Source organism: Hibiscus syriacus, unplaced genomic scaffold (assembly GCF_006381635.1).
Source record: "Hibiscus syriacus cultivar Baekdansim isolate YM2019G1 unplaced genomic scaffold, ASM638163v2 tig00003973_pilon, whole genome shotgun sequence".
In the NCBI taxonomy this organism is placed as follows: Eukaryota; Viridiplantae; Streptophyta; class Magnoliopsida; order Malvales; family Malvaceae; genus Hibiscus; species Hibiscus syriacus.
This window is the reverse complement of record NW_024061989.1, coordinates 173,380-196,554: the sequence shown is the minus strand read 5'-3', so window position 1 is coordinate 196,554 and position 23,175 is coordinate 173,380. Positions and strand designations below refer to the sequence as shown.

General features: G+C 37.4%; 3 protein-coding genes across 4 annotated transcripts; 2 read left to right on the top strand and 1 right to left on the bottom strand.

The window, feature by feature from the left end:
• Nucleotides 1-115: 115 nt before the first annotated feature.
• Nucleotides 116-796, bottom strand: LOC120184929 (protein DMP7-like). Its single transcript, XM_039189278.1, has one exon. The coding sequence runs from the start codon at nt 794-796 to the stop codon at nt 116-118; it is 681 nt and encodes a 226-aa protein (XP_039045209.1).
• A 2,401-nt stretch (nt 797-3,197) lies between these two features.
• Nucleotides 3,198-9,496, top strand: LOC120185151 (serine/threonine-protein kinase EDR1-like). Of its 2 annotated transcripts, XM_039189446.1 has the most exons (13): nt 3,201-3,747; nt 4,814-5,236; nt 5,433-5,536; nt 5,614-6,809; nt 7,093-7,133; nt 7,412-7,480; nt 7,648-7,748; nt 7,871-7,949; nt 8,026-8,124; nt 8,337-8,405; nt 8,525-8,574; nt 8,881-9,057; nt 9,143-9,496. In XM_039189446.1, the coding sequence occupies exons 1-13, from the start codon at nt 3,268-3,270 to the stop codon at nt 9,276-9,278; spliced, it is 3,024 nt and encodes a 1,007-aa protein (XP_039045377.1). In that variant the 5' UTR covers nt 3,201-3,267; the 3' UTR covers nt 9,279-9,496. The 2 variants fall into 2 exon arrangements, 1 of the variants encoding a protein (XP_039045377.1); XR_005522096.1 differs by lacking the exons at nt 7,871-7,949; nt 8,525-8,574; nt 8,881-9,057; nt 9,143-9,496 and having other exon boundaries at nt 3,198-3,747.
• A 10,320-nt stretch (nt 9,497-19,816) lies between these two features.
• Nucleotides 19,817-22,870, top strand: LOC120185138 (protein TRIGALACTOSYLDIACYLGLYCEROL 4, chloroplastic-like). The gene is made up of 5 exons (XM_039189437.1): nt 19,817-20,156; nt 20,665-20,914; nt 21,254-21,635; nt 21,942-22,237; nt 22,623-22,870. The coding sequence occupies exons 1-5, from the start codon at nt 19,885-19,887 to the stop codon at nt 22,818-22,820; spliced, it is 1,398 nt and encodes a 465-aa protein (XP_039045368.1). The 5' UTR covers nt 19,817-19,884; the 3' UTR covers nt 22,821-22,870.
• Nucleotides 22,871-23,175: the final 305 nt, after the last annotated feature.

Here is a 23,175-nt window from a genome sequence, read left to right as displayed (position 1 = left end):
AAACTATGTGTTTGAACTTAATTTATTGATCAAATTGATATATGTATGTATTTGACTTTTATCTAATTTGATACTTATTGGTCAAAAATGATACAAATTATTTCACTGTGTAATGTTAATTTTTGGAGAGAGGGCGGCCAATTCCATGGCGCTTTCTAAGGAAAGCAACAAACAAAAGGCAGCCCGTGGCTCCAATGCTTGCAGGCAACACCATCAGCCACAACTCACTGCTCTCCTCTTCCGTCTTCGGACGAAAGCAGTTGACGACATTTCGGTCGAACAAAACAAGCGCCATGAAAATGATTGCGGACACCAAAGCATGGAGAAAATCAATGAACTTGAGCCTGTACTTGTTGGCCTCCTCTACGGAAAGTTCAACCTTGCCATCCATCACCCATATCCCTCTAAACGTAGCGACCCCGTATCGGACCTTGCCCCTTTCGTCTCTGTAAATATCGGTGAACGAAAGAAAGAAACACACGCCAGCCCAGAACGTCACGACGCTGAGCACCAAGTTTTGGCAAAACTCGGTTCTGCATCGGCCGTTGTTCGTTAAGATCGGGGACAATAATTGGAACGTGAGGGCTGAACCTGTAGGCAGAAGCCTGGACAGAATGGCGGTTCCTTTGAACGTCTTTCTTACGATCTTTTGTTTCTTGGTTTTCGGTTGCTTTAATATACGATGTAACAATGGACATCCCGACACGGTTTGTGGCTCTTCTCCGACCGTCTCTCCGGCTCCCGGCTCCATGTTCTTCAAGAGAGGTTGTTCATGTTCTACAGCTTTGATATCCATGGCACAGATTACTCTAGCTTTCTTTGATCTTTCCACAATATGTAATTTGCAGAGATATGTTAAATGAGATCGATGGATTATTATTATACTTCTCTGAAAATTTGAAACCGAAAAAAAAAGGTTTAGCCATCTGTTTCGATGCTGGAAAAGAAGATAGTTTTATCAGTTGCAACTCGCCATAGTTGGAAATCGGAAGCATTTGCAGGGAAATGAAAACCGCCGTTAAACTAAGTACATCGGAAGCTGTTGAGAAAAAATATCAGTAAATTTGGTGGTTTTAGAGAGATGGGGATTACGACTTACAAACCATAATTGATAATTAAAGCACCTCAGTTCCACAAATTTAGTTCCAAGACAAGCATCCAACAACCCTCTCTATATCAATATATTATATACTGGGATGGACCGACGGACTAGCGAGAGCGGTCGTCCCCGAAAATTTAAGTACAGCGCTGGCATGTACTACAGTTAAAGAAACTTTTCTACCATTGATGATTTCATTTAGTCGACATACAAATCAAACCAATTACATCTCCTCACAAACCAACACATTATAGCACAAAAGGTTACCCCCAGAATCTACCAAAGCAGTAAGATTTATCACACAAGCCCAGCATACCTTAACCAGACAAGAACCTTCATCCCTGACAAAGACAAATAAATCCTGAAAAACCAACATTCTGATGGATTGCTATCGTAGTAACATTGTTCGGCTGCCGATTTCAATCGACTAGGTTGGCGATTTTCGAGTAGTTCTGAGATTGTTAAGATGCTTTCGGACTATTATTTTAGGTGAAATCAGTTTCAGTGGCCTTTTTTTTTTATAGACTTTCTATCATTGAAGCTGTAATCCGTTGCGAAATCGACAGCCAACACGTTTAATTAATTCAGGTGACATATCCCAGTCGGATTTGTGACTTTGCATTGTGTGCCTCGGTTCTGTTCCACACCTCTCCAATACCCCAACTCTATCGATCCTGTAGCGTATTTCTTCGAAATCCTAGGCAACAACGGTTTGCCTCTTTCCCATCTCAATATCAAAGCTTCTTTTTGGCCTACCTGCGGTCATGGTCATAGGCCGAAATGACAGTGATGAGCCAAGGAGAGAATATGAGTCCACCTTGACCTTTTCCCTCAAGTTACCTATGGACTTGGGAATTGTGGACAGGAACACCTCAAATATGTTGCCAATACAACGACGGTTGTAAGTATTCCTGTTTGAATCGTAACGATACCGGAAATTCTCGTACGTTGTCTGCAAAAACATACAATAAGAAAGGCAGAGAGAGGACAGACAATAATGAAAGAAATGAAGGTATAGACGAGACCGGAACCTGTTTGGTAAAAATCAAATAGAGATGGACCACAGTGAGGCCTCCAACAAACCAAGCAGTCATTAATGTATATAGTATAGGAACTGCAGAAACCGGTGACTTCACCAATGGACTCCACAGATTACAACGATAGTCAGCCATTATTTCCTTAACGTACAATAAATTAAAAATAATTTTAATAATAAAAATGAATGTTATTTTTTTTAATTTTCGAATTCGAACGAATGAATATACAAGATGCGTATTATTAATAATTAAAAGATTCTAAACAATAAAACTTAGTAATCAATCTAAACTATTAAAAAGATTTAAATTTCATATTTAATGAATAAATTAAAACTAAAATAAACTGTAGTATATTTATCCTTGAAAATTATTGATCCCATAAATGACTTGGACCCTTGACTCCACGTGTGAAAATTCCAATGCCAGCGTATTTTGTTCCATTGGTTGGTCATTGTTAAGAGTGGGTAAAACTTCTCTCAACTTCAAAAATCGATTTTTTACTCGGTTCGACTCGAAAAAATTTGACTCAAATTTATTTCGATTTATAATTTTATAAATTCGATTCGAGTCTAAAAATTTTTAAGTTCAAATCGAGTTATAAAATACAATTCGAAATTTTTAATAATTAGTTTGTTAATTTTAAGTTTAAGTCGAGTCCCCGGCTCTGTATAATATATATATATTACATATGAAAAATATGAATAAATATATATGTATTATATATGATTATAAAAAATCATTTAAATTAAAATTAAATAATATTATAAATATTTATAATTAAATTTAAATAAAACTAAAAAATTCCACTCGAAGTTTTTAAACCCGATTAAAAAAATTTAAAGTCAATTTTAAATTGTAAAAATAAGATTCATCAATTCGAATGATTTAAAATTATTTTAATCGGCTCGACTTTACTCGATACTTACACGTAGTCATCGTCGTATGAAAGCGCGTGTAAACAAAGGATGATATTGAATGGCAACTTCGTAGATAATTCCAAAGTAAAGCCTTATTATTACCCGCCAAAATAATATACCAAATCACCAATACAACGCCGTTAAGCTACCCTCTTTACTCTCCCGACATTCTGTTGACCATTTCAAAAAAGAGAGAGAGAGAGAGAGAGAGAAAATGCAGAGTGAGGAAACAGAGAAAGCCAAGAAGATGAAGAAACGAGAAAAAATGAAGCACATTTTTAAGAAGCTTCAATTTGGAGGCAGTCACGATCCCAATCGTCCTTCCACCACCGAAACGTTGCCGTCCGGTGAGACCGATAATCCACGCACCACGTCGGAGTTCTCTCCGGCGAGTCCTACTTCATCATCTCCGGTGACTACTTCAGTTGTTCCTGTGTCGTCGAGCATGGGTCTCAATACGCCGTCATCGGCTGTGGCCGCGACGAATCGAGCGTCGGATTATATGTTATCGGAGGAAGAATTTCAGGTTCAGCTAGCCCTAGCTATTAGCGCTTCCAATTCGGAGGATAGGAAGAAGGATCAGATCCGAGAGACGGGTTTTTTGAGTTTAGGTGATCATCATCAGATGGATTTAGGGGTAGGGAGGGGGGATAAGGATGACGTGGCAGCTGAGGCTTTGGCCAGACAGTACTGGGTAAGTGTTTTGGTTTGGTTTTCTTATGATTTCGGAGGTTTGAATTGGACTGCATGAGCTTGTTTTGCTTGGTTCAACTGGTTAAGTTTCGGATTGTTTGATTAGGGCAAGTTACTGTATTGAATTTCCGCGTAACAGCTTGAATTGTTCGTGCTTTTACTGGAACAATGGCAGTTTATAGTGATCGTTGCTATTTTATCTGTTTTTTTATCTCATGATGAAGTGGGCTGTGGACTCTTGCTTGTGAAATTGTGGCGGATAAGCTGGGAATAGTATCTACCTTTTCATTTAGTTACTGCTAAAGATTTATTTTTGAATTGATTGATTAGGGCAAACTATGGTTTAGCTTTTATTTTGGATTCTTAGATAGGGTGGACTTTCCTGGAAAAGCTTGAATTAATGGTTTATACAACTTATTTCATATCTTCTTTTGATTAAATTTTGAACTTGCATGAATTGCTAACAAAGAATGAAGTGTCTGGAAAGTGAAAACTAAATCATGGTGTATTCTTGTGAATGAGCTTTAGCTTTTATTGTCAGCGTTTGACTTTACTGGTGTTACAGTTTGAAATTTATCATATTAGGACAAGTTACTGTTAGAGTTTTGCTTCTTGCTAAACTGTGTAGGGTAAGCTTGCGTTGCAGCTATCGTTTAGTTTTCTTGTAATGATCAATGTTTACAAATTTAGGATTTAATCCGTAGCTTGGAAACCCTGAAGGATACTAATGTTAGCAGAAATTGTTTTGTGGACTTAATAGAATCGGTTTGAATTTCCTTTAATAGTATGCTTGTGTGTGCTCTTAGTCATGGCCTCAACCTAGGCTGTCTTGTAATTTCTTTCAATGTTTCAATCAATGGTTTATTTATTTTAGTTAAACCCATAAACATTTTGATTTCTTCTATTACTAGATTTGGATCGATTCTAAACCTTGGGAATGTAATGATTTACTGTTTGGAACTTGAATACGGTCATTTGAACTGAATGAGTCTTCCATCCTGTCATATGTTGCTATCTCTTGAGTTATGTAATTTGGATTGACTAGTTGGGTTGTTTTGGTCCACCAGGAATACAATGTGCTTGATTATGAGGAAAGAGTGGTGGATGGTTTCTTTGATGTATATGGGCTTTCCACTGATTCAGGAACCCAAGGAAAAATGCCATCTCTTACTGATCTTGAAGCAAGTCTTGGAAATTCTAGCTTTGAAGTTGTAATTGTGAAACGAACAATTGACCCGGCCCTAGAGGAGTTGTTGCAAATTGCTCACTGTATTTCATTAGATTGCCCTTCTACTAATGTTGGTATCTTAGTTCAAAGGCTTGCCGAACTTATAACAGGGCATATGGGTGGTCCTGTTAAAGATGCTAATATGATTTTGTCCAAGTGGATAGAAAGAAGTATTGAGCTTAGAACATCTCTTCATACAAGCGTGTTGCCTATTGGATCAATAAATATAGGCCTGTCTCGGCATCGTGCTTTGCTCTTCAAGGTGAGTTTTTATATTTTTTTTTTACTTCCAGAGTGGCTTTACTCTTGGAAGCGGAAATTGCCTGCCTTTGAAACTCCAAAATAACTATGATATCACTGGATGGTTTAATTTTGTTCTTTCATTGTTGTTCCAAGTACTTATTGTTTTGAATAGGGTATCTGTTTATATTCAATTTTTGTGTGTCCTTTTAATGTAGGTGTTGGCAGATAGCATAAGATTACCTTGTAGACTGGTAAAAGGCAGTCACTTCACTGGCGTTGAGGATGATGCTGTAAATATAGTAAAACTTGAGGAGGAAAGGTTATGGTTTCTGCTTATTTCTTAACCTGCAATCTTTACTTTTATTTAGGTCTAATCTAGTATTTTTGTTTCTTCAGGGAATTTTTGGTTGATCTAATGGCAGCTCCTGGTACACTTATACCCGCTGACATTTTAAGTGCAAAAGATACTACTTTGAAGTCATACAATCCAATAATGAACAACATACCAACTCTTCAGTCACCTGGTGATGTTTACTCAAGAGAAAGGCCACTTAAAGGTGAAGGTAGTAGTCACCATCCATTGATCAATAGCAGTAAGCCCTTTGATTGGGGGTCAAGTTCTGGAACTGCAGAAGTGCTGCCTTCATTATCAGGCCCAAGTCGTGATTCTGGTGTTGGTTCTTCTGGATTTTCTAACAGAGTGACTCCTAATCAGTTGGATCATCTTCCTTCAACTGCTATTGGAACTTTAGTCTATAAAGGGAGTCGTGGTGCCAATGCAGTTGGTGATGGCCAGAGGATGAATGTTAATGTGGTGCCATATGGTCAGAGTAGTCAAGAGGACCCCAAAAATCTTTTTGCAGATCTTAATCCATTCCAGATAAAAGGTGCAGGCAAAACTTCCCATCAGAATAAATCTACAGAGACCAAAATTGACGAGTTTCAGAGACAACCAAATAATGTAGTGGGGCGACCCCCAGTACCATTGATATGGAAGAATCGGCCTGTCTATAATGAGGTTCCCCAGAAAAAGTACAATTATATGGAGGGCCACTTCCCAAAAGTCAATCGTGAATCTAATGATTTTAATCAGTCATCAGCAAGCCCCTCCAGCTCCATCAAACCTGAAAAGGTCTACACTCATGGTGTTAAGCCTCATGCTGGCTTGGATACATCGAATAGAAATGATAAAGTCCGCAATCCTTTGTCTGATACTGCCGCATATTTGGCATCCACTACCAGTCAGTTCAATATCTTGCAACCGGCTGAGGACGCAAGCTCTAAATTTAAGGAGCATGTCACAAACGAACATGATTTACCAAATAACACTGTGGATTTGGTTAATGAGCAAGATAATGAGATTGGTTTCGACAGTTATAGAAAGCATGCCCATGATAGATACATGGGAAATAATCTCAAATTGAAGGATCCCGAAAGTCCTAGTTCATCCTTTGATTCTGGTGTTGGTTCTTCTGGATTATCTAACAGAGGGACCCCTAGTCAGTTGGATCATCAACTATTTGATGATGTAGATGTTGGTGAATGTGAAATTCCTTGGGAAGACTTGGATCTTGGGGAAAGAATTGGAATAGGTAATGGATTTGGCTCATTGATGTTAATTACATGCAACAATTTTTGTTATGCATAGATAATTTTTTATGAATTGAATGTTGACTCAGCTAATCATACTTATATAGTTGTGTTTGTTATTGTAATTTGTTCCCCCTTTTGGTATTCAAGAACTCTTCTCATTCCTCTTGAAAACATAAAAATTTAAATAGAATAACTAATTCTGATACTGGCTTTGCTTGAAGTTTTACATTTTCTTTTTGGAAGTTATCTAATTTCTATTAAATTTTGTTTTCTTGAGAGTAGGTTCCTATGGAGAGGTCTATCATGCTGACTGGAATGGCACGGTTAGTTTATTAATACTCATCAATCACAGTTTTCACCTTGTATTTCATTTGGTGCTGCCCTTGTTTAGTGTTAATTAAGTTGAGTTATCTGGACAATTATTTGCCAAATGCCAAAGGCATAAATAGTCAAAACTTTTAGCCCAGTCTTGAATGTATCTGTGTATATACTTTGCTAAGTGTGTTTTCCACCATTATATTTAAGAGTTGTTTTCAAAATTGAAAGAACTAGTAGTTTCTAATTTTGTTGGTGATAACTGATAATGGTCATTGGACTCCAGGAGGTTGCTGTCAAGAAGTTCCTAGACCAAGATTTTTCTGGTGCTGCTTTGGCTGAGTTCAAAAGAGAAGTAAGCAACTTCAAAGCGTTTATATTGCTGTCTCAAAATGATAGTAAAATGTGTTTTTAGATATTTTATTTTATTCATTTGTAACTGGCAAATATCCTTGCCTAAGGTTATGCCAGTTAAACAAGTCCATATCCCTGATCCTGGATTATGTTTCTCTCTTTTATTAGGTGCGAATAATGCGTAGACTGCGTCATCCAAATGTTGTTCTTTTTATGGGTGCTGTTACTCGCCCTCCTAACCTGTCTATCATTACCGAGATTCTTCCTAGGTAAGAGTCTGTTCCTGCATATCCTCTGCTTACCTTTTAACAATTTGAACTTTATGCAAACTAATGCACGGATGGAATGAGATTGGCAATCTAAATTTTGCAAATGTTATTTGGTTTTCCAGAGGAAGCTTATATAAGATTATTCATCGTCCTCATCCTCAAATTGATGAGAAACGTAGAATTAAGATGGCTCTTGATGTGGTATGGAACTAATAACAGTTGCATTTTTTTTACTTAGCATGTGACCAGCATATTCATATCTGTTTCCATTGGGCAGGCAAGGGGCATGAATTGCCTACACACTAGCATACCTACCATCGTTCACCGTGATTTGAAGTCTCCTAACCTTTTAGTTGATAAAAACTGGAATGTAAAGGTAAATGATGATTCTATGTTTTAGTTTTTGTGCTTCTAAACATTTCTTACTGTTTTTAAGTTCTATTCACTAAGTAGTCTCGACCTACCTGTAACCATTGCAAAATGGATAGGATACAGCGGGTCTGTGATTACAATGCACCCTTGAAGCATAATACCTTCCTATCATCCATATTGACTGGCTCTGATTGTTTACAAAACTGAACCGTGCAGGTGTGTGATTTTGGGTTGTCACGCTTGAAACATAATACCTTCCTATCATCTAAATCAACTGCCGGAACAGTCAGTATCTTAGCCTGCTGAGCAATATATTATAAATTCCGAAGATGTAGATAGAATTTGTAGCTTCAATTATATTAATTTTCTTTACGTCTCTGAATGAGTTGCCTTTCTTGTTTCAGCCCGAGTGGATGGCACCAGAAGTACTTCGCAATGAGCCCTCGAATGAGAAGTGAGCTGTTTCTTTTTATTCAATATTTCATTTATCTTTCCTTGCCCCTTTTCTCCTTGGTTAAGCTGACCACTTAATCCACTAGCATTTTGTTGGGTTTCTGAGAATACGAAGATAAGAAAATTCCATAATTATGCGTCTTTGTAACATTTTGTCCGCATATATGTGTTAAATTTCTTGTGGCTCACTGTTATTGGTGATGAGAGTTAGTGGCTCTGCTGCTATCGTCGTCTCGGATTTAAAAATGCCGAATCAGTAAAATAGCCAAGGCTCAGAACTAAGATACATCTTTTGTTGGATTTATAGATGTGATGTCTATAGCTTTGGAATCATTCTCTGGGAGCTTGCTACTTTGAGATTACCTTGGAGCGGAATGAATCCGATGCAAGTCGTGGGTGCAGTTGGTTTCCAGAATCGACGCCTCGACATTCCCAAGGAACTCGATCCTTTGGTTGCGAGAATAATTTGGCAATGCTGGCAGACGTTAGTATACAGAAACTCGAACTTTATAACTCCTCGTTTTGCTATGTCGGATCCAATCTAATCTACTTACCCTATTGATTTCCAGTGATCCGAGTTTGCGGCCATCATTTGCGGAGCTTACGGTAGCTTTAAAACCCTTGCAGCGGCTTGTTATCCCGTTGCATCAAGATCAATCAAGCTCACCTATGCCACAAGAGATTTCAGTAAATTCTACACCCTGAAATCAAAATCCTCAGTTCCTCAATTGTGAATAAGAAAGCTTTCTGTCCCTATCCCTTCAATGAGGTAATTAATGTATTTAAATGTTAAAAAAAGCTGCATTTTTGGAGTTCATGTTCATAGTTTTGTCCAAAAGAAGGGAAAAAAAACTTGTGGAGTGTATATTCCAGTACTCTTTAAAACAAAGGTAAAATTAAAACCGTTATTATAAATTTTAAAAAATTATTACTATTACTTTTAAATGTTTGGTTCCTTTTTTAATAGTATATTTTATTATTATTTAATTTTTGGTTATATTAAAACTAGGGATGAGCACGGGTCGTGTTTGGGTCGACCCGATCAGGCCTGAAAAACTATGCATCTTCCACTCGACCCGACCCGAAAAATATACATCATCCGCCCCATCCGATATTTTGAGATAAAATTCAAACTTGAATCGACCCGGAATAATATATTTATTAAAAAATATTATTTTTATTCAATAAAAATATAGATTTGCTTGAAAAAAATAATATAAGAGGGTTATTATTATAATTATATCTAAATATATAAAATAAGTTATATATTTTTGGGTCGGATTTTTTTTAAAAATCCGAACATAACTTCTAACAAATTCAATCTAACTTAAACCTGAATTTAAAAAAAATTGACTCGATTGGGTCGGAACCGTTGGGTTATAGTCTTGTGCCCATTTAAGACAAAGGTTTGTTATTATTTAATTTTTTGTTATAATAAATATATTAAATTTTATTGTATACTTGAAGGGAAAAAATAACCTTATGTGATAGTCATTCTCTTAAACAACAAGAAAATTTCCATAACCATGATAACTAAGAAAAACACTCAAAAAAAAATAAACAACTAAAACGGACGAAAAGTTGACAAAATTACCACCGAAAGAAGGATCATTGTATTTAGTCTAAATATTAAAATAAGTATCTAAATTATACCTTTTTTTTCTTTCTAAATAGGTGTTTAAACTATTTTTTTATTCATTTAGGTGCCTAAAGTTACAAACGCACCCATTTAGATATTTGGACCATCAACTACGTTAATTTCTCCCATTGACGTATGTCATAATCTGGTTTTATGAAATTTATTTTTAAAAAATATTATTATATTTATAAAAAACCTAATTTCTCTTAAATTATAAAATTGCCCTCAAATCCTAACCTTAACTCGCCGTCACCGTCCTTTCCGGCCATAGCCACCGCCGTCGACATAGTTTATGCCATCCTCCTAGTCATACGGCGTCATAGTTGTCGCAGATTGGCCATCGAAATAGCGTGTGATCTTAAATTTCAACCTAGGGTTTGCAGGGTATAAAACGTCGATCGATCACGATTTCATAGGGATTTTGGTCGTCAAGGGGATGGAAGGTTGGGTGGAGCTTCGTCGACGGCAAAGGGCGTCGGTCGGTGTAGGTTTAGGGTTGAAATGAAGGTTTTCAAAGTTTTGGATTTATTTCAAAATTTATGTTTTCGTCAACGATAAAGGGCGACGGCCGGTGTAGGTTTAGGGGTTGAAATGAAGGTTTTTAAAATTTTGGGTTTATTTCAAAATTTAAGTTTTCTTTATATATATAATTTTATTTTTTAAAATTTTAAATAAAATTTTAAAATTTACCCGATTGTAACACGTGTCATTTAACGGAGAAATTAACACCGTTGATGGCCCAACACATAAATGAGTAACATTTGTAACATTAGATATTTAGACGAGTCAAAAAATAGTTTAGATATCTATTTAAAAATACGGTATAATTTGAACACTTATTTTGATATTAAAACTTTTATTTATATACAACCAAGAGAAACCAAAGAAAGGTCAAGCGGTTTTGGGCCAAAAGCCTTCACCGCCGCCATGATCAGAATATATGAGCATTTGTTTTAGAAATCTTTTTTTTTCCCACTAAACTTATATATTTCTTATTAATTTGGATAAATATAAGATAATATTTACTCTAAAATAACTTTTAATTGTTTAATATTAAATATTTATGATATTCAATTCCACAAACGTAAGGAATACCAATTCCTTTATCTCCAAAGTTGTTTATTCGCGCTAAAAATTTTTATATGTTTTTTTATCAATCTAGAGTGATTATAAGTGGTGGTATCTGTTTTGAAAACTTTCAATCATTTGATAATAAATATTCGAATATTTTGTAAATTAATACTTAAATCCAAAATTTTAAAAATAATCATCATTTTTTTTATATTTAAACGTGCTTTGATCCGTTTTCGACTAATACGATATTAACGGGAGAAAGCAAGACATTAGTATATGCGGGGAAACTTCCACGTTAATGCAAATGGGAATGTTTAATTCCCAAAATAATGTTGTAATGCTATTATTTCCCCAAATGGGGTGTTTGTTACAGTTAAGTTTGATCTTCCGGTGTCTTCAGCAGATGCGTCTTTGCATAGAAGCTTGGAGCTCTCGGCGTCTTTGCATGGAAGCTTGGAGCTCTCGGTGTCTTCAACACAATTTCCATGCATGATGGATATCTCGACGTCTTTCATGTGTTTTTGCAGCCAAATGTTACACCAAAACAAGGAAACCAAAACCATGGATTTACTTTTGTTGCTTTATTGCTTATTGTTTGAGATATGGAGATTGTTTTAAGCTCATTATTTATGGTATAGAAAACTGGGTTTGATTTTGTGTTTCGTGCATTAGATGCAGGTTAAAGTTTATGAAGCAAATTCTTTTATGATCACTTTGAACAATGATGAGCTGTATTACTTCCAAGGATTGAGAAAGAACATTGTAATATCAGCCATTCGTTCATATCAAGCAGCAAGTGCATTATTAACCAAGCTGTATTATCAATTCGCAAAGTGCATTATTATTATGGTGTTCAACATCATCTCAAACACTGAAACCTGCTCTCATGTTTCATATGGGTTTCAGACTTTCCTGGTTTTGTTGTAACCTTTGGCTACAAAAACACATGAAAGACGTCGAGATATTCATCATGCATGTTGTGTTGAAGACGCCGAGAGCTCCAACCTTCCATGCAAAGACGCCGAGAGCTCTAAGCTTCCATACAAAGACGCCAAGCAATCTGGTGAAGACGCCGAGAGATCAAACTTAATTGTAGCAAATACCCCATTTGGATAAATAATAGCATTACAACATTATTTTGGAAATTAAATATTCCCATTTACATTAACGTGGAAGTTTTACGGGTGACATAAAAGATGGAGGACATATTATATTATATGTTATTTAGTTATTGTTAAGATTATAATATTATTAAATATTAAAATATTATTAGTAAGTCCTTTAATTAATTATATGCTGGGCCACTAGAATTTGGAAGCATTTTCAACAGAAACAAGCAACGCTTAAAATTAGGGATAAAGAAAATTTGATTTGAAAAATTAATTTGTTTATCAGACTTCATTTAAATTAATTTTCAGTTATAATTTTATTAACTCAAATAAAAAAAATTAAGTTCATATCAAGTTATAAAATACGAATAATTCGAGTGGTAGCTCGTTTAATTCGAAAATTTTAATAATTAGTAAATTGAATTTTAAATTTGAATCAAACCCTCGACTTTATATAATATATATAACATATAAAAAATATGAAAAATATATATATTTATATACAGTATATAATTGTAAAAATTATTTAAATTGAAATGAAATAAATATTAAAAATATTTATAATTAAATTTAAACATAATTTTAAAGGCGATTTTCCCGATATATCACCGGTGACCGGTAATATTACCGATCTAACACCGGTTAGACTATATTTCCCGATCTAACACCCTTAGCAGTAAAACGCGCCCCCTGCACCGCGCTATACGATGATTTGGCGCCACGTGGGGTATAGCGCGCCCCCTGCACCGCGCTATACGGTGAGCTGGCGTCACGTGGGTATAGCGCGGCCCCTGCAGCGCGCTATACCCCTAATTACCGACCCCTCCCCTCCCCCTCCCCTCCCCCATCCTTCCTATAAATACTCCCGTCCTCAATCACTTTTATCACACCAAATTCTCTCAAATTCTCTAAATTTCTCTCAAATACTCTCTTTTTAAGGTATATTTTATAATATTTTTACTATTATGTTTTTACTTTATTTAATATTTTACTAATATAATTCTTTTGCAGATATATAATGGAAGACAGTCTACTTCGCTCGGATAGAAATCATATATCTCTACACTTTGCTGATACGGTAACATTTTAACGTTTTAATTTAATTTAAATTATTAGTAATATTTAGTTATTTATTTAATGCATGATTATTATATTAATAATTAAATATCTCGACACTTTGCTGATACGGTAACATTTTAACGTTTTAATTTAATTTAAATTATTATTAATAATTAGTTGATTCATTTAATGCATGATTATTAGATTAAGAATTAATTTTTGTAATTATTTATTTTTAGGAGAAGGACCGTGTATTAGATCCTTTTATTAGGAATCTTAAGTTAGTGATACACAGTCGTGTCATGCCGTATTTAGTAGAGGCTGGATTCGGTTATATAGGTAGATATCAGGGTCACTGTAAGATAGAGTCATACCTGATTTCTGCCTTAGTAGAGCGGTGGAGGCCGGAGACCCACACATTCCATCTTCCGTGCGGAGAGTGCACGATCACGCTTGAGGATGTTTCTATGCACCTGGGGCTTCCGGTGGATGGAGATGTGATATCGGGGATAGCTTCCGATCCTTGGACTGCTTTGTGTCGGGATAGTCTAGGGCGTGTCCCGAAAATTTTTATCAGAGGTAGGATACCGTTAAATTTGTTAGATGCCAATTTTCGGGAGTTGAGCGCAAACGCCTCTGAGGATGAGGTTAAGATGTATGCACGGGCATGCATACTGCAGCTGATAGGAGGGTTGCTGATGCCAGACAAATCGCGCAACCTAGTTCACTGCATGTGGTTGCGACATCTTAGCGACTTTTGTCTCGTCAGATCATTTAGTTGAGGCTCGGCAGTTTTGGCTTTGCTGTACATGGAGATGTGTGGAGCCACTGACTACAGGCGTAATGCTATCGGCGGATGTCTCCTGCTGCTGCAGTCTTGGGCATGGTATCGATTGCCCTTTTTATGTCCCGTTGTGAAGAACCCATTCGTATTTCCACTACTTCTGAGGTAATTATAAAACTGATTTTGTATATTAATAATTTTATACAGCATATAACAAATTTTTTTCCTTGAATAGGTGGTCTACTGATAGGAAAAATCATCAGGAGCTACCTGATGATTTAGAAAAGATTAGGGTGCTAATCGACCAGAAGGCTGGCACACATGTATGAATTTTAATGTTTAAAAATCGATTTTAGATTATAGTTATATAATTAGATTATTATTTTGATAAAAATTATATATTATTTGTTTTAGTTTGAATGGGTGCCATATTCTACTGATGATGTGAGGGAGGTGATCCCACCTGAGTTGAGGGGTCTATTAGATGTTTGGATGGCGATGGTCCCTCTGATCTGTTATGCGACCGTCGAGTGGCACTTCACTGATCGCGTGCTCCAGCAGTTTGGTTGTTTTCAACCAATTCCGGAAGCACCTCACAATATGGACGAGTTGCATAGCTTAGATAGACGCGACAAGACAGATACAGATTGGCTGGTGAGGCATCATGGGGGTCGTGTTGTGGGAGGATCGACATCGACGTCTTCCACGTAGAGAGCCCATTTTTACTGACTTCTTGATGTATGCTGAGGATTATTATGAGTGGTTCAACAGTAACGAAAAACCGTTTCTACTTCCCGAGGATGCACGAGGGCATACATTTCCACGACGTCGACAGAGACGTTCACCGACACAGCACCATCGTCCCCCGACTCGTGGACGGAGAGCAGGTGCTTCCGGTTCATCCTCAGCTGCACAAGCAGGACATTCCCAGTAGCCACCACAGCCATATATGATGCCGCAGCCATATATGATGCCGCCATTGCCTTTCCATTACAAGATGCCGCCGCCTTCACTTGGTTTTATAACCCCGCCACCGTCACAGATGACCCCTCTTGGAGGCTATTATGGGTCTATGTTTGCATATCCGACATGGGGTTCATATACTGGATATTTGGCGGGTTCAGCCTCATCACCCATGGCCGCAGCACAAACACCGCCTCCTGTACAGTTTTCACACTCAGCGATGTCTGGGTTTTATGAGTTTTCCCAGTTTTCGCAGGCCGGTGGGATAGTCAGTCACACACCTCCAAAGTCCTTATTCTACGGAGGTGCTTCATCGTCATCAGCTCCTCATGTACCTGCGCAAGACGACGACGACGATGATGACGATGGTGATGATGATGACAATGAGGAGTCAGAACCAGTGATACGAAGAAATCCTCCTCGAGATCGACAGTCACCGCCCTACGGAACACATTCGCGTCGTAGGCATTGATAGTTTTGTTTTTTATTATATTTGTATTTATTTTATTTTGTTAAACTGTAATTTTTTTATTATTTCTCATTTAATACTTACTTTATTTTGTTAAATTTGTTGGACTTTTTTAATGTATTTCAGTTCGTTTTTTATTACCATTTAATATCAGTTATTGTAATTTGGTTATCATTTACTATTTAATACTTATTGTTATTAGTTTGTTAAAATTTAATGATTGTGTTTATTTTTTTAATCTTCATCAGTGATTATCAAATGACATTAACTTGAAGTAAATGCAAATTAAAGTAGAAGAATTATTATTTGATAATAAAATACATCATTTCCTCATCAATTGTTACTTGATGACAACAGAAGTGGACATGTTTTTCTAGTGTGTCCTGGGTTTCTACAATGCCCACATCTTCTGTCTTGTCTAGATCTTTCTCTAATATCCATATCGTAATGAATTCGATTGGATTTTGGACGACCATGCTCCCTCAATAAACTCGGATTTGGTACAATCGGAAGCCAATCTTGAACCTCATCAGGGTCTTCTTCATTACCTATGGGGGAAAACTCAAATTCGTATACCTTAAAAACTTCAGATAGTAGGTATACGGGATCCACAAAATGGTTATAGTCTTGACGTGTATGCGAGCAAGCTGCTATCACATGAGAGCATGGATACTTCAGAGCTTGAAAAAACCCGCAGTCGCACGTTCTGTCCCTTAGATTTACTCTTAACGACACAGCTTCAATCCCTTGAAGAGGTCGTGACAAATTTGTGACACGAAACATTTCATGCCTTCTAGAGAAGCTTGTTACAGACATTCCATTTGATGCAGCAATTTTTTTCTATAGATCTGCAACTAATTTAGGGTGATAGACATGACCGCCTTGCATCCAGGTTTGAGCTTGTCCCCGAGCTTCGCAAAAAGCGCCCCCAAACAAAAATATGTAGTCTTTACCAAAGCCGTTACTGGTAAGTGACGTGCACCCTTTAAGGTTGAATTGGTTGCCTCTGCCAAGTTGGTCGTCATGTGTCCATATCGATATCCACCATCATATGCGTTCGTCCATATTTCTTTATCGATGAGGCTGATGTAATCATATCCTTCCTTGTTCTTCGCCCGCAACTCTTGAAACATTGATTCAAACGTTCGAGGAAGTAGTTCGTAACCTGATCAAAAAATATATAACTTACTAACTTGCTGTCTTTGCAAAATTAAAATGATCGAAAGAAAACAAACTTGCTAAGTTTCACTTACCCATGCGCACAATTAATTGAAGATCATCATTCTTCTTGTACCTTCCATGATAGTTCGCGACAATGTGTCGAAGACAATACCTATGTTGGACAAAGGGTGGTTGCCACATTGGACCCAAAGACTCCATTGCTGCTTTGATCCCAGCTCCGCGATCTGAAATGACACAGATGTTTTCCCTCGTGATAACATGTGCCTGTAAATTTCGGAGGAAAAAAGCCCAAGAAGTTGTATCTTCTCCTTCGACAAGAGCAAAAGTAATTGGAAGAATGTTGTGATTGCCATCTTGGACAACTGCAAATAATAAAACTTGCTTGTATTTTCCATACAAGAAAGTTCCGTCGATCTGGACCACAGGCTTGCAGTATTTGACAACATTAACGCAATGTGGGTAACTCCAAAAAACTCGGTAGAATTGGAATCAATCGTGAAGAACTCGATCATTATGGTATGCACAGGAGGTTTCGAAGTCCACAATTTTCCCAGGATTCAACGTTCGCACCAGCCTAAACCAACCTGGAAGTTCGTTGTAAGATGCATCCCATTCGCCATGAAGTTTGACAATGACATTTTATTTTGCCAACCAAGCTTTTTTATAGGAGACAGTGTACATATACTGCGATTGTATAGCTGAAATCAACACTGCAACAACTATATGAGAGCTTGCTTTGACCATGGGCATGATGGTTTGGCATATCACTTCAGAGTCCAAGTTGGGATGATCTTGGTTGACCCCTCCAGCACAACATGTGTGAGGACCATTGTATACTGTTAGTTCTCATCTGTTGTTTTTCCTCTTCCTCTTCGATACGCGAACCATCTAATTGCATCTGTTTTCGCGCTGGGCATAGTAGCATACATATTTTTCGGTCGTGGAGCGGTCTACTCTAGACTGAACAGAATTACGGATATTGTAATTTTTGATAGCCATCATCGCTTCTTCTTTGCTTGAAAACCCCATGCCTAAAGATAACTCACCATTATTTATTGATGAGTAATACCCATAGTCATCGAGATGAGGCATATACGCAAATTCTGGCCCATACATTGCACCATAATCAACTTCATACATGTGTGCAGGAGGGTCAGTTTGTGCCACATTTCCTGGAACTTCATCATCATCGGAGTTGAATTGCGGTGATTCTGGGTCAATGAATAGTCCAGTCTCAGCACCATTCGCACCAGGCTCACGAAGCGGTTCTTCTGGTGGAGATGATGGTTCCTCCATGCTCTCCACATTTAGGTCGAAGAACCTACTACTTGCACGCCTTCCCCTTGAACTGGAAGGCATATCGACATTGAGATCGAAAAAGCTCGCAGTCGAATGCCTCTCCCTAAAGCTTGAAGCCATCGCGTCAAATGGAAACTGCACATATGGTTGCGTCGATGGCATCTCCATATTAAGGTCAAAGGGATTTGCAGATGAATGCCTTCCCCTTGAACTGGACGCGATGTTGCCATACGGATTATTCGTCGACCTACCTCGGTACATATCGTAAGGAGTTGCGGATGAATGTCTCCCCATTATGGCATTAAAATCATTACACATTACTGTCGTCGAGCTGTCAACTTGATCAACTTGTTCAGTCAGCCCATAGTGGGAGCTTAATGATTGACCCCGAACAGCACGCACTTGAACAAAATATGCATACATCTCAATAGCGACGTCTAAATAATTACTTTGAGCTTCAACCATCATTTCAACATCATCATTGTTCGAAAGTTTGAATGCTGTATAAGTTAATGGCAACAATAATGTTGGAAATCTATACTGCAACGACGGACACTCTTCTACTACTTCCAACATGAATCTTCCTCGAAATCTTCGTTATCAGCTCCTCAAGAGTTATGTTTCTCTCGAATGACATTTTAACACGCTCATTTGATACGAAAACAACGCCTGTTTCATCTTCTCGAATTTCACCATCATAATAAACAATAGCTGAAAGTCGCGCTATTATTTGAGTTTAAAAGTGCGGCACTATTATATTTGTAAAAAAAATAAATGAAACAAATCTGATTTAATAAATTATATATAAACGAACATATAACACAATAAAATTTTTACACATCAACGTAAATAAATTAAATAATATAATTTAATATTATTACATGCACCGCAAAACTATTTCGACGTATGATCCCGCTTTTCAATTTTACAAACACAAATATTAATTAAAAATAATTAGTATAATATTTTTTTTCAAATAATCATAATAAACAATAAATAAAAAAAATTATAACAAAATTACCTTATAACGAAAAATCACACGAACTTCTAAATAAAATATGAGAAGATTGCCAGAATTATTGACTCGTTGACGAAATTGTTGTATTAATTTATAAGTTGAGAGGAGAGATGTGAGAAATTAACCGGCAGAGAATGATATTTATAGCGAGGAAAGTTATACAAAACGCGGTACATGCCTCGCGTTATATAAAATTATGTCAGGAGTAAAGGTATGTCGTGGTACCTGTCCCGCGCTATATAAAATTATGCAATAAAGGTATAGCGCGGTACCTGATCCGCGCTATACCCCTACGTGACGTATAGCGCGCTGCAGGGCCGCGTTATACCCACGTGGCTCCAGCTCACCATATAGCGCGGTACATGGAGCACGCTATACCCCACGTAATACCAAATCATCGTATAACGCGGTGCATGAGACTCGCTTTACTGCTAAGGGTGTTAGATCGAAAAATATAGTCTGACCGATGTTAGATCGATAATATTACCTGTCACTGATGATATATTAGAAAAATCGTCAATTTTAAAATCTCTATTTATCTCAACTCCACTCAAAAATATTTTAAATCAAATTTAATATATAAAATAATAATCACCAAACTAGAATTTTTTTAGCTCTGCTCAGAACCCTCTCTCACCTGTAGCCCTCCCTAAAAACTCCAAACAAAGAACAACTCAGATAAGGGAAAACCCTGAAGCGCAAACCGTAGCAAAAAATGGCGAACCTGAAGTCGGCTATAGACTGTGCATTTTGGGATCAGAGTGTATCCACCCCACAGACTTTGGAAGGCTCCGCCAAGTCAATTCCAGGTGAGCCATTCCCGTTGGACGGAGCTCGAGCCAGCAAGGCCCTCCGAATTCAGCAACTTTCGCTTCTCAGAAATGGTTTCCCTTTGGGTATCATTCCTTCTATCTCTCTTCCCTCACACAAAGACTTGGGTTTTCTCTCTCTTCAATCTCTCCTGCTCAGGCCTTCCACTTCTAACTGGTATTCTTCGCTCCATTTTATCTTAGAAAAATAGGAGAATTTTATGTGTTGTTGCAAAAACCGACGAAATTGGTTCATATTCAAATTTGAGCATATTTTTCCCATTTGCTTCTGTTGTTCTTGGTTTTGGATTTGCCTGCCGGTGCTAGTCACCTCTACCTGCTGAGGTTTACAGAATGAAACAATCACACAACTATGGGAGAGAGCAGTTAGTGTACAGTTCGCTAAGTTCTTGAAGATTAATGTGGGATTGATACGTCGATATGTAAACCGGCAATCGTCAGTGGCGGTGCCATTGATTTTAAGCTGCTAAACTCCTTTGAAACTGGGTTCGGGATCTTTCCTCTACTGTTGCTGCGTATCCATCGCAATTCCATGAATTTGGATGGAAAAGCAGCAGCAGTAGCAGCCCGAATCGTTATTATCTGTGTCGAAGTGGTGTTAATAATTATTTTGCTACAAACTGGTCACTTCAGTTATCAAATGCTTTGATTTTTTTCTCCTGTAGGTGGATTGGATTAATCGGTCAGTTTAAGCCAAAGAAACTGGTCTCCGCTGTTAAAAAGGAACTCCTGAGTGCTGATGAGTTGGAACTCTCTGTTTTCCGGGATGCAGCCAAGCATTTTCTTGACAAGTCTCTGTATTCAATTGCATTAGCCACACAGCTTTCATTGTCTCCTTCTACATCCTTATTGTGGAACACGGAGCGGCTGGGGGGGAAGAAAGGCTATCGCAACAAGTTTAAGATCTATCACCAGGCAAGCAGTTCAACTCCATTCACCTTAATATATATTGCACGCATTCATACTTGTATTAGTGTTCAGATACAAAATTTTGAATCCAAACTTTAGTTGCTTTGCTTGTGTTCAAATTCAAAACCCCAAATAAGAAGTTTAGCAAATTAAATTCTCAAGCCTAATTCTGTTTCAGAATCACAAAGTTTGATGCTTGTTATGTAAGTAATTTCAAAGAGAGATGTGGTACTTATAACTAGTTTGAATTCTCAAGCCTAATTCTGTTTCAGTGTTTCTTCTTTCAAGATGGTGAGTGAGTTTTTTTTTTTAATTATGTTTATGGCATCACTTGTGTATTTACAGCTTCCTGATCATGATATCACACTGGATGCTGCGTGGCCTGAGCTTTTCATGGACCATAAAGGAAAATATTGGGAGGTTCCAGAATCAATATCCTTAGACATGTCTTCTCTTCCTTCTGACTCAGGGTTTCAATATCGTTTTGGTCTGCACAAAAACAATGGCCATCCCCTGGTTCTCAATGAACTTGATGGTGAGGCACCTTCTGCCTTAATGCCTGGATTATGCGCAAAGGCTGCATTTTCTTATCAGAAGAGCAAGGATATTTGGAGGCGAAACGAGACAAAAGAGGATCTCTTCGTGAAGACAGAAAAAGGTTCAATTTGGCGACCGTCATATGATGTGTGTCTTAAAGAACCTCATGCTGCGATATCGGGAATTATAGGTATGTTTTCCCTAACTGCCCCTGTGGTGACCTTGAAAATTTTTGCACCTGATATGGCAAGACTAGTAGTACCAATATTACCATTATAAGGTACCCTCTGCCATTATTTCATATTATATTTTAGATTATTCTATCAGACCAAATCCATGAAGGAAATTGTTAATATTAATCTTGTTTGGTTGTGGGAAGGGTTAACAGTATTGAGAAACAAGTTATTCACACTAGTGATAAGGTTTCATTTGTTTGCGCCTTTTGATTTATTTTGGAGAAGGTTTCCTATCCAAACTATACTTTTCTTGCTTCTAGGAGGCACGTGTGCAGCCTGGTTTGGTAAAGACTCCGCAAATGTTGAATCACAGAGGGAGGATACAATACCTACAAGCAATAACAAGAGAAGCCCTTTGAATGCGGATTTATTTGGTTCAGCTTGCTATACTTTTCAGCAAGGACAGTTTCGTAAGCTATATGGTGATCTAACTCGAGTTGATGCTCGTTTGGACATATCTTCACTCTCATCATTTTCCAAAAGAGTTTTCAAGGGTTCTTCTAGTGCAGACAAATCTCTATCATCTCCCAGACTGAATTTGATCTTTCAACAGCAGGTAATTTTGCCCAACCCCCTGCTTGATTATTTCTTTATTTTATCGTGTTTTATTTTTCTAATGGGAACACATCGGATAGATTGATAGATGGTGACCTTTTTCTAGCTTCTTTCACAATTCTCCTGCATGTTTTATGGAGTCATTGATGAAAAAGCTTTAGAACCGAAGAGAATACATTAGCATACATTTAACCTAGTTGGTGTCAATTGATAGATATATAAGGCCATTTATCGAGGGACCTCTTAGACTGGATAGGTGGGCACTGAAATGATGATTCAGATGCAAGTTTACTGTGAAACTGCTGAGACCATTATTGAATTCTGGTAGTTACTGCATATAAATCTCACATGGCATAGGTGAGAAATATTTACTGTTTGGGATGCAGGTTGCGGGGCCGATTGTGTTTCGAGTGGATTCAAAGTTGTTGCTTGATTCTAAAGCCGGGAAACGAGGCCCTCATATCGAAGACGTCATATACAGTTTGTGCTACTCATTGAGGCTTCTGCGTTCTGGAAAAGTTGTTGCTTGGTATTCTCCAAAGAGAAAGGAAGGGATGATCGAATTGCGCCTTTTTGAATTCTAAATCATGTTGTGTCATCCTATAGTTTCCAATGATTGTTTCTGTTCAGAACACACAATCTATCTTGTGGGGGCAAATATTTTTAACATTAGCATATTTCTTCTGAGATTGTTGTCAAGTATAGCAGCTGAAATATCATCTTTATTGCCCTTTTTGTTTAATTTGCTTCAGCCTATATCAAAGGTTTAGGGCAAGCAGGAGGCTGTTGATGAATAGAAAACATATTACTAAAACACGGCCAAAACTATTTTTTTATATATCCGCCAAAGTGTTTTGAGTACGAGCAAAACAATTGTTAAAGCTGTCTTAGTGCACTTGCCAACCAAAAACAATGATGATTTCAAGGGGCTATCTAAGG

Excerpts from the sequence above, each read along its gene's own strand:
- LOC120184929 (XM_039189278.1), bottom strand. The coding sequence starts at position 796 with ATGGATATCAAAGCTGTAGAACATGAACAACCTCTCTTGAAGAACATG.
- LOC120185151 (XM_039189446.1), top strand. The coding sequence starts at position 3,268 with ATGCAGAGTGAGGAAACAGAGAAAGCCAAGAAGATGAAGAAACGAGAA. Across the intron at positions 5,537-5,613 it reads GTAAAACTTGAGGAGGAAAG|GGAATTTTTGGTTGATCTAA; the intron begins GTTATGGTTTCT and ends TTGTTTCTTCAG. Across the intron at positions 7,950-8,025 it reads TTAAGATGGCTCTTGATGTG|GCAAGGGGCATGAATTGCCT; the intron begins GTATGGAACTAA and ends TCCATTGGGCAG.
- LOC120185138 (XM_039189437.1), top strand. The coding sequence starts at position 19,885 with ATGGCGAACCTGAAGTCGGCTATAGACTGTGCATTTTGGGATCAGAGT. Across the intron at positions 20,915-21,253 it reads AGTTTAAGATCTATCACCAG|CTTCCTGATCATGATATCAC; the intron begins GCAAGCAGTTCA and ends GTGTATTTACAG. Across the intron at positions 22,238-22,622 it reads ATTTGATCTTTCAACAGCAG|GTTGCGGGGCCGATTGTGTT; the intron begins GTAATTTTGCCC and ends TTTGGGATGCAG.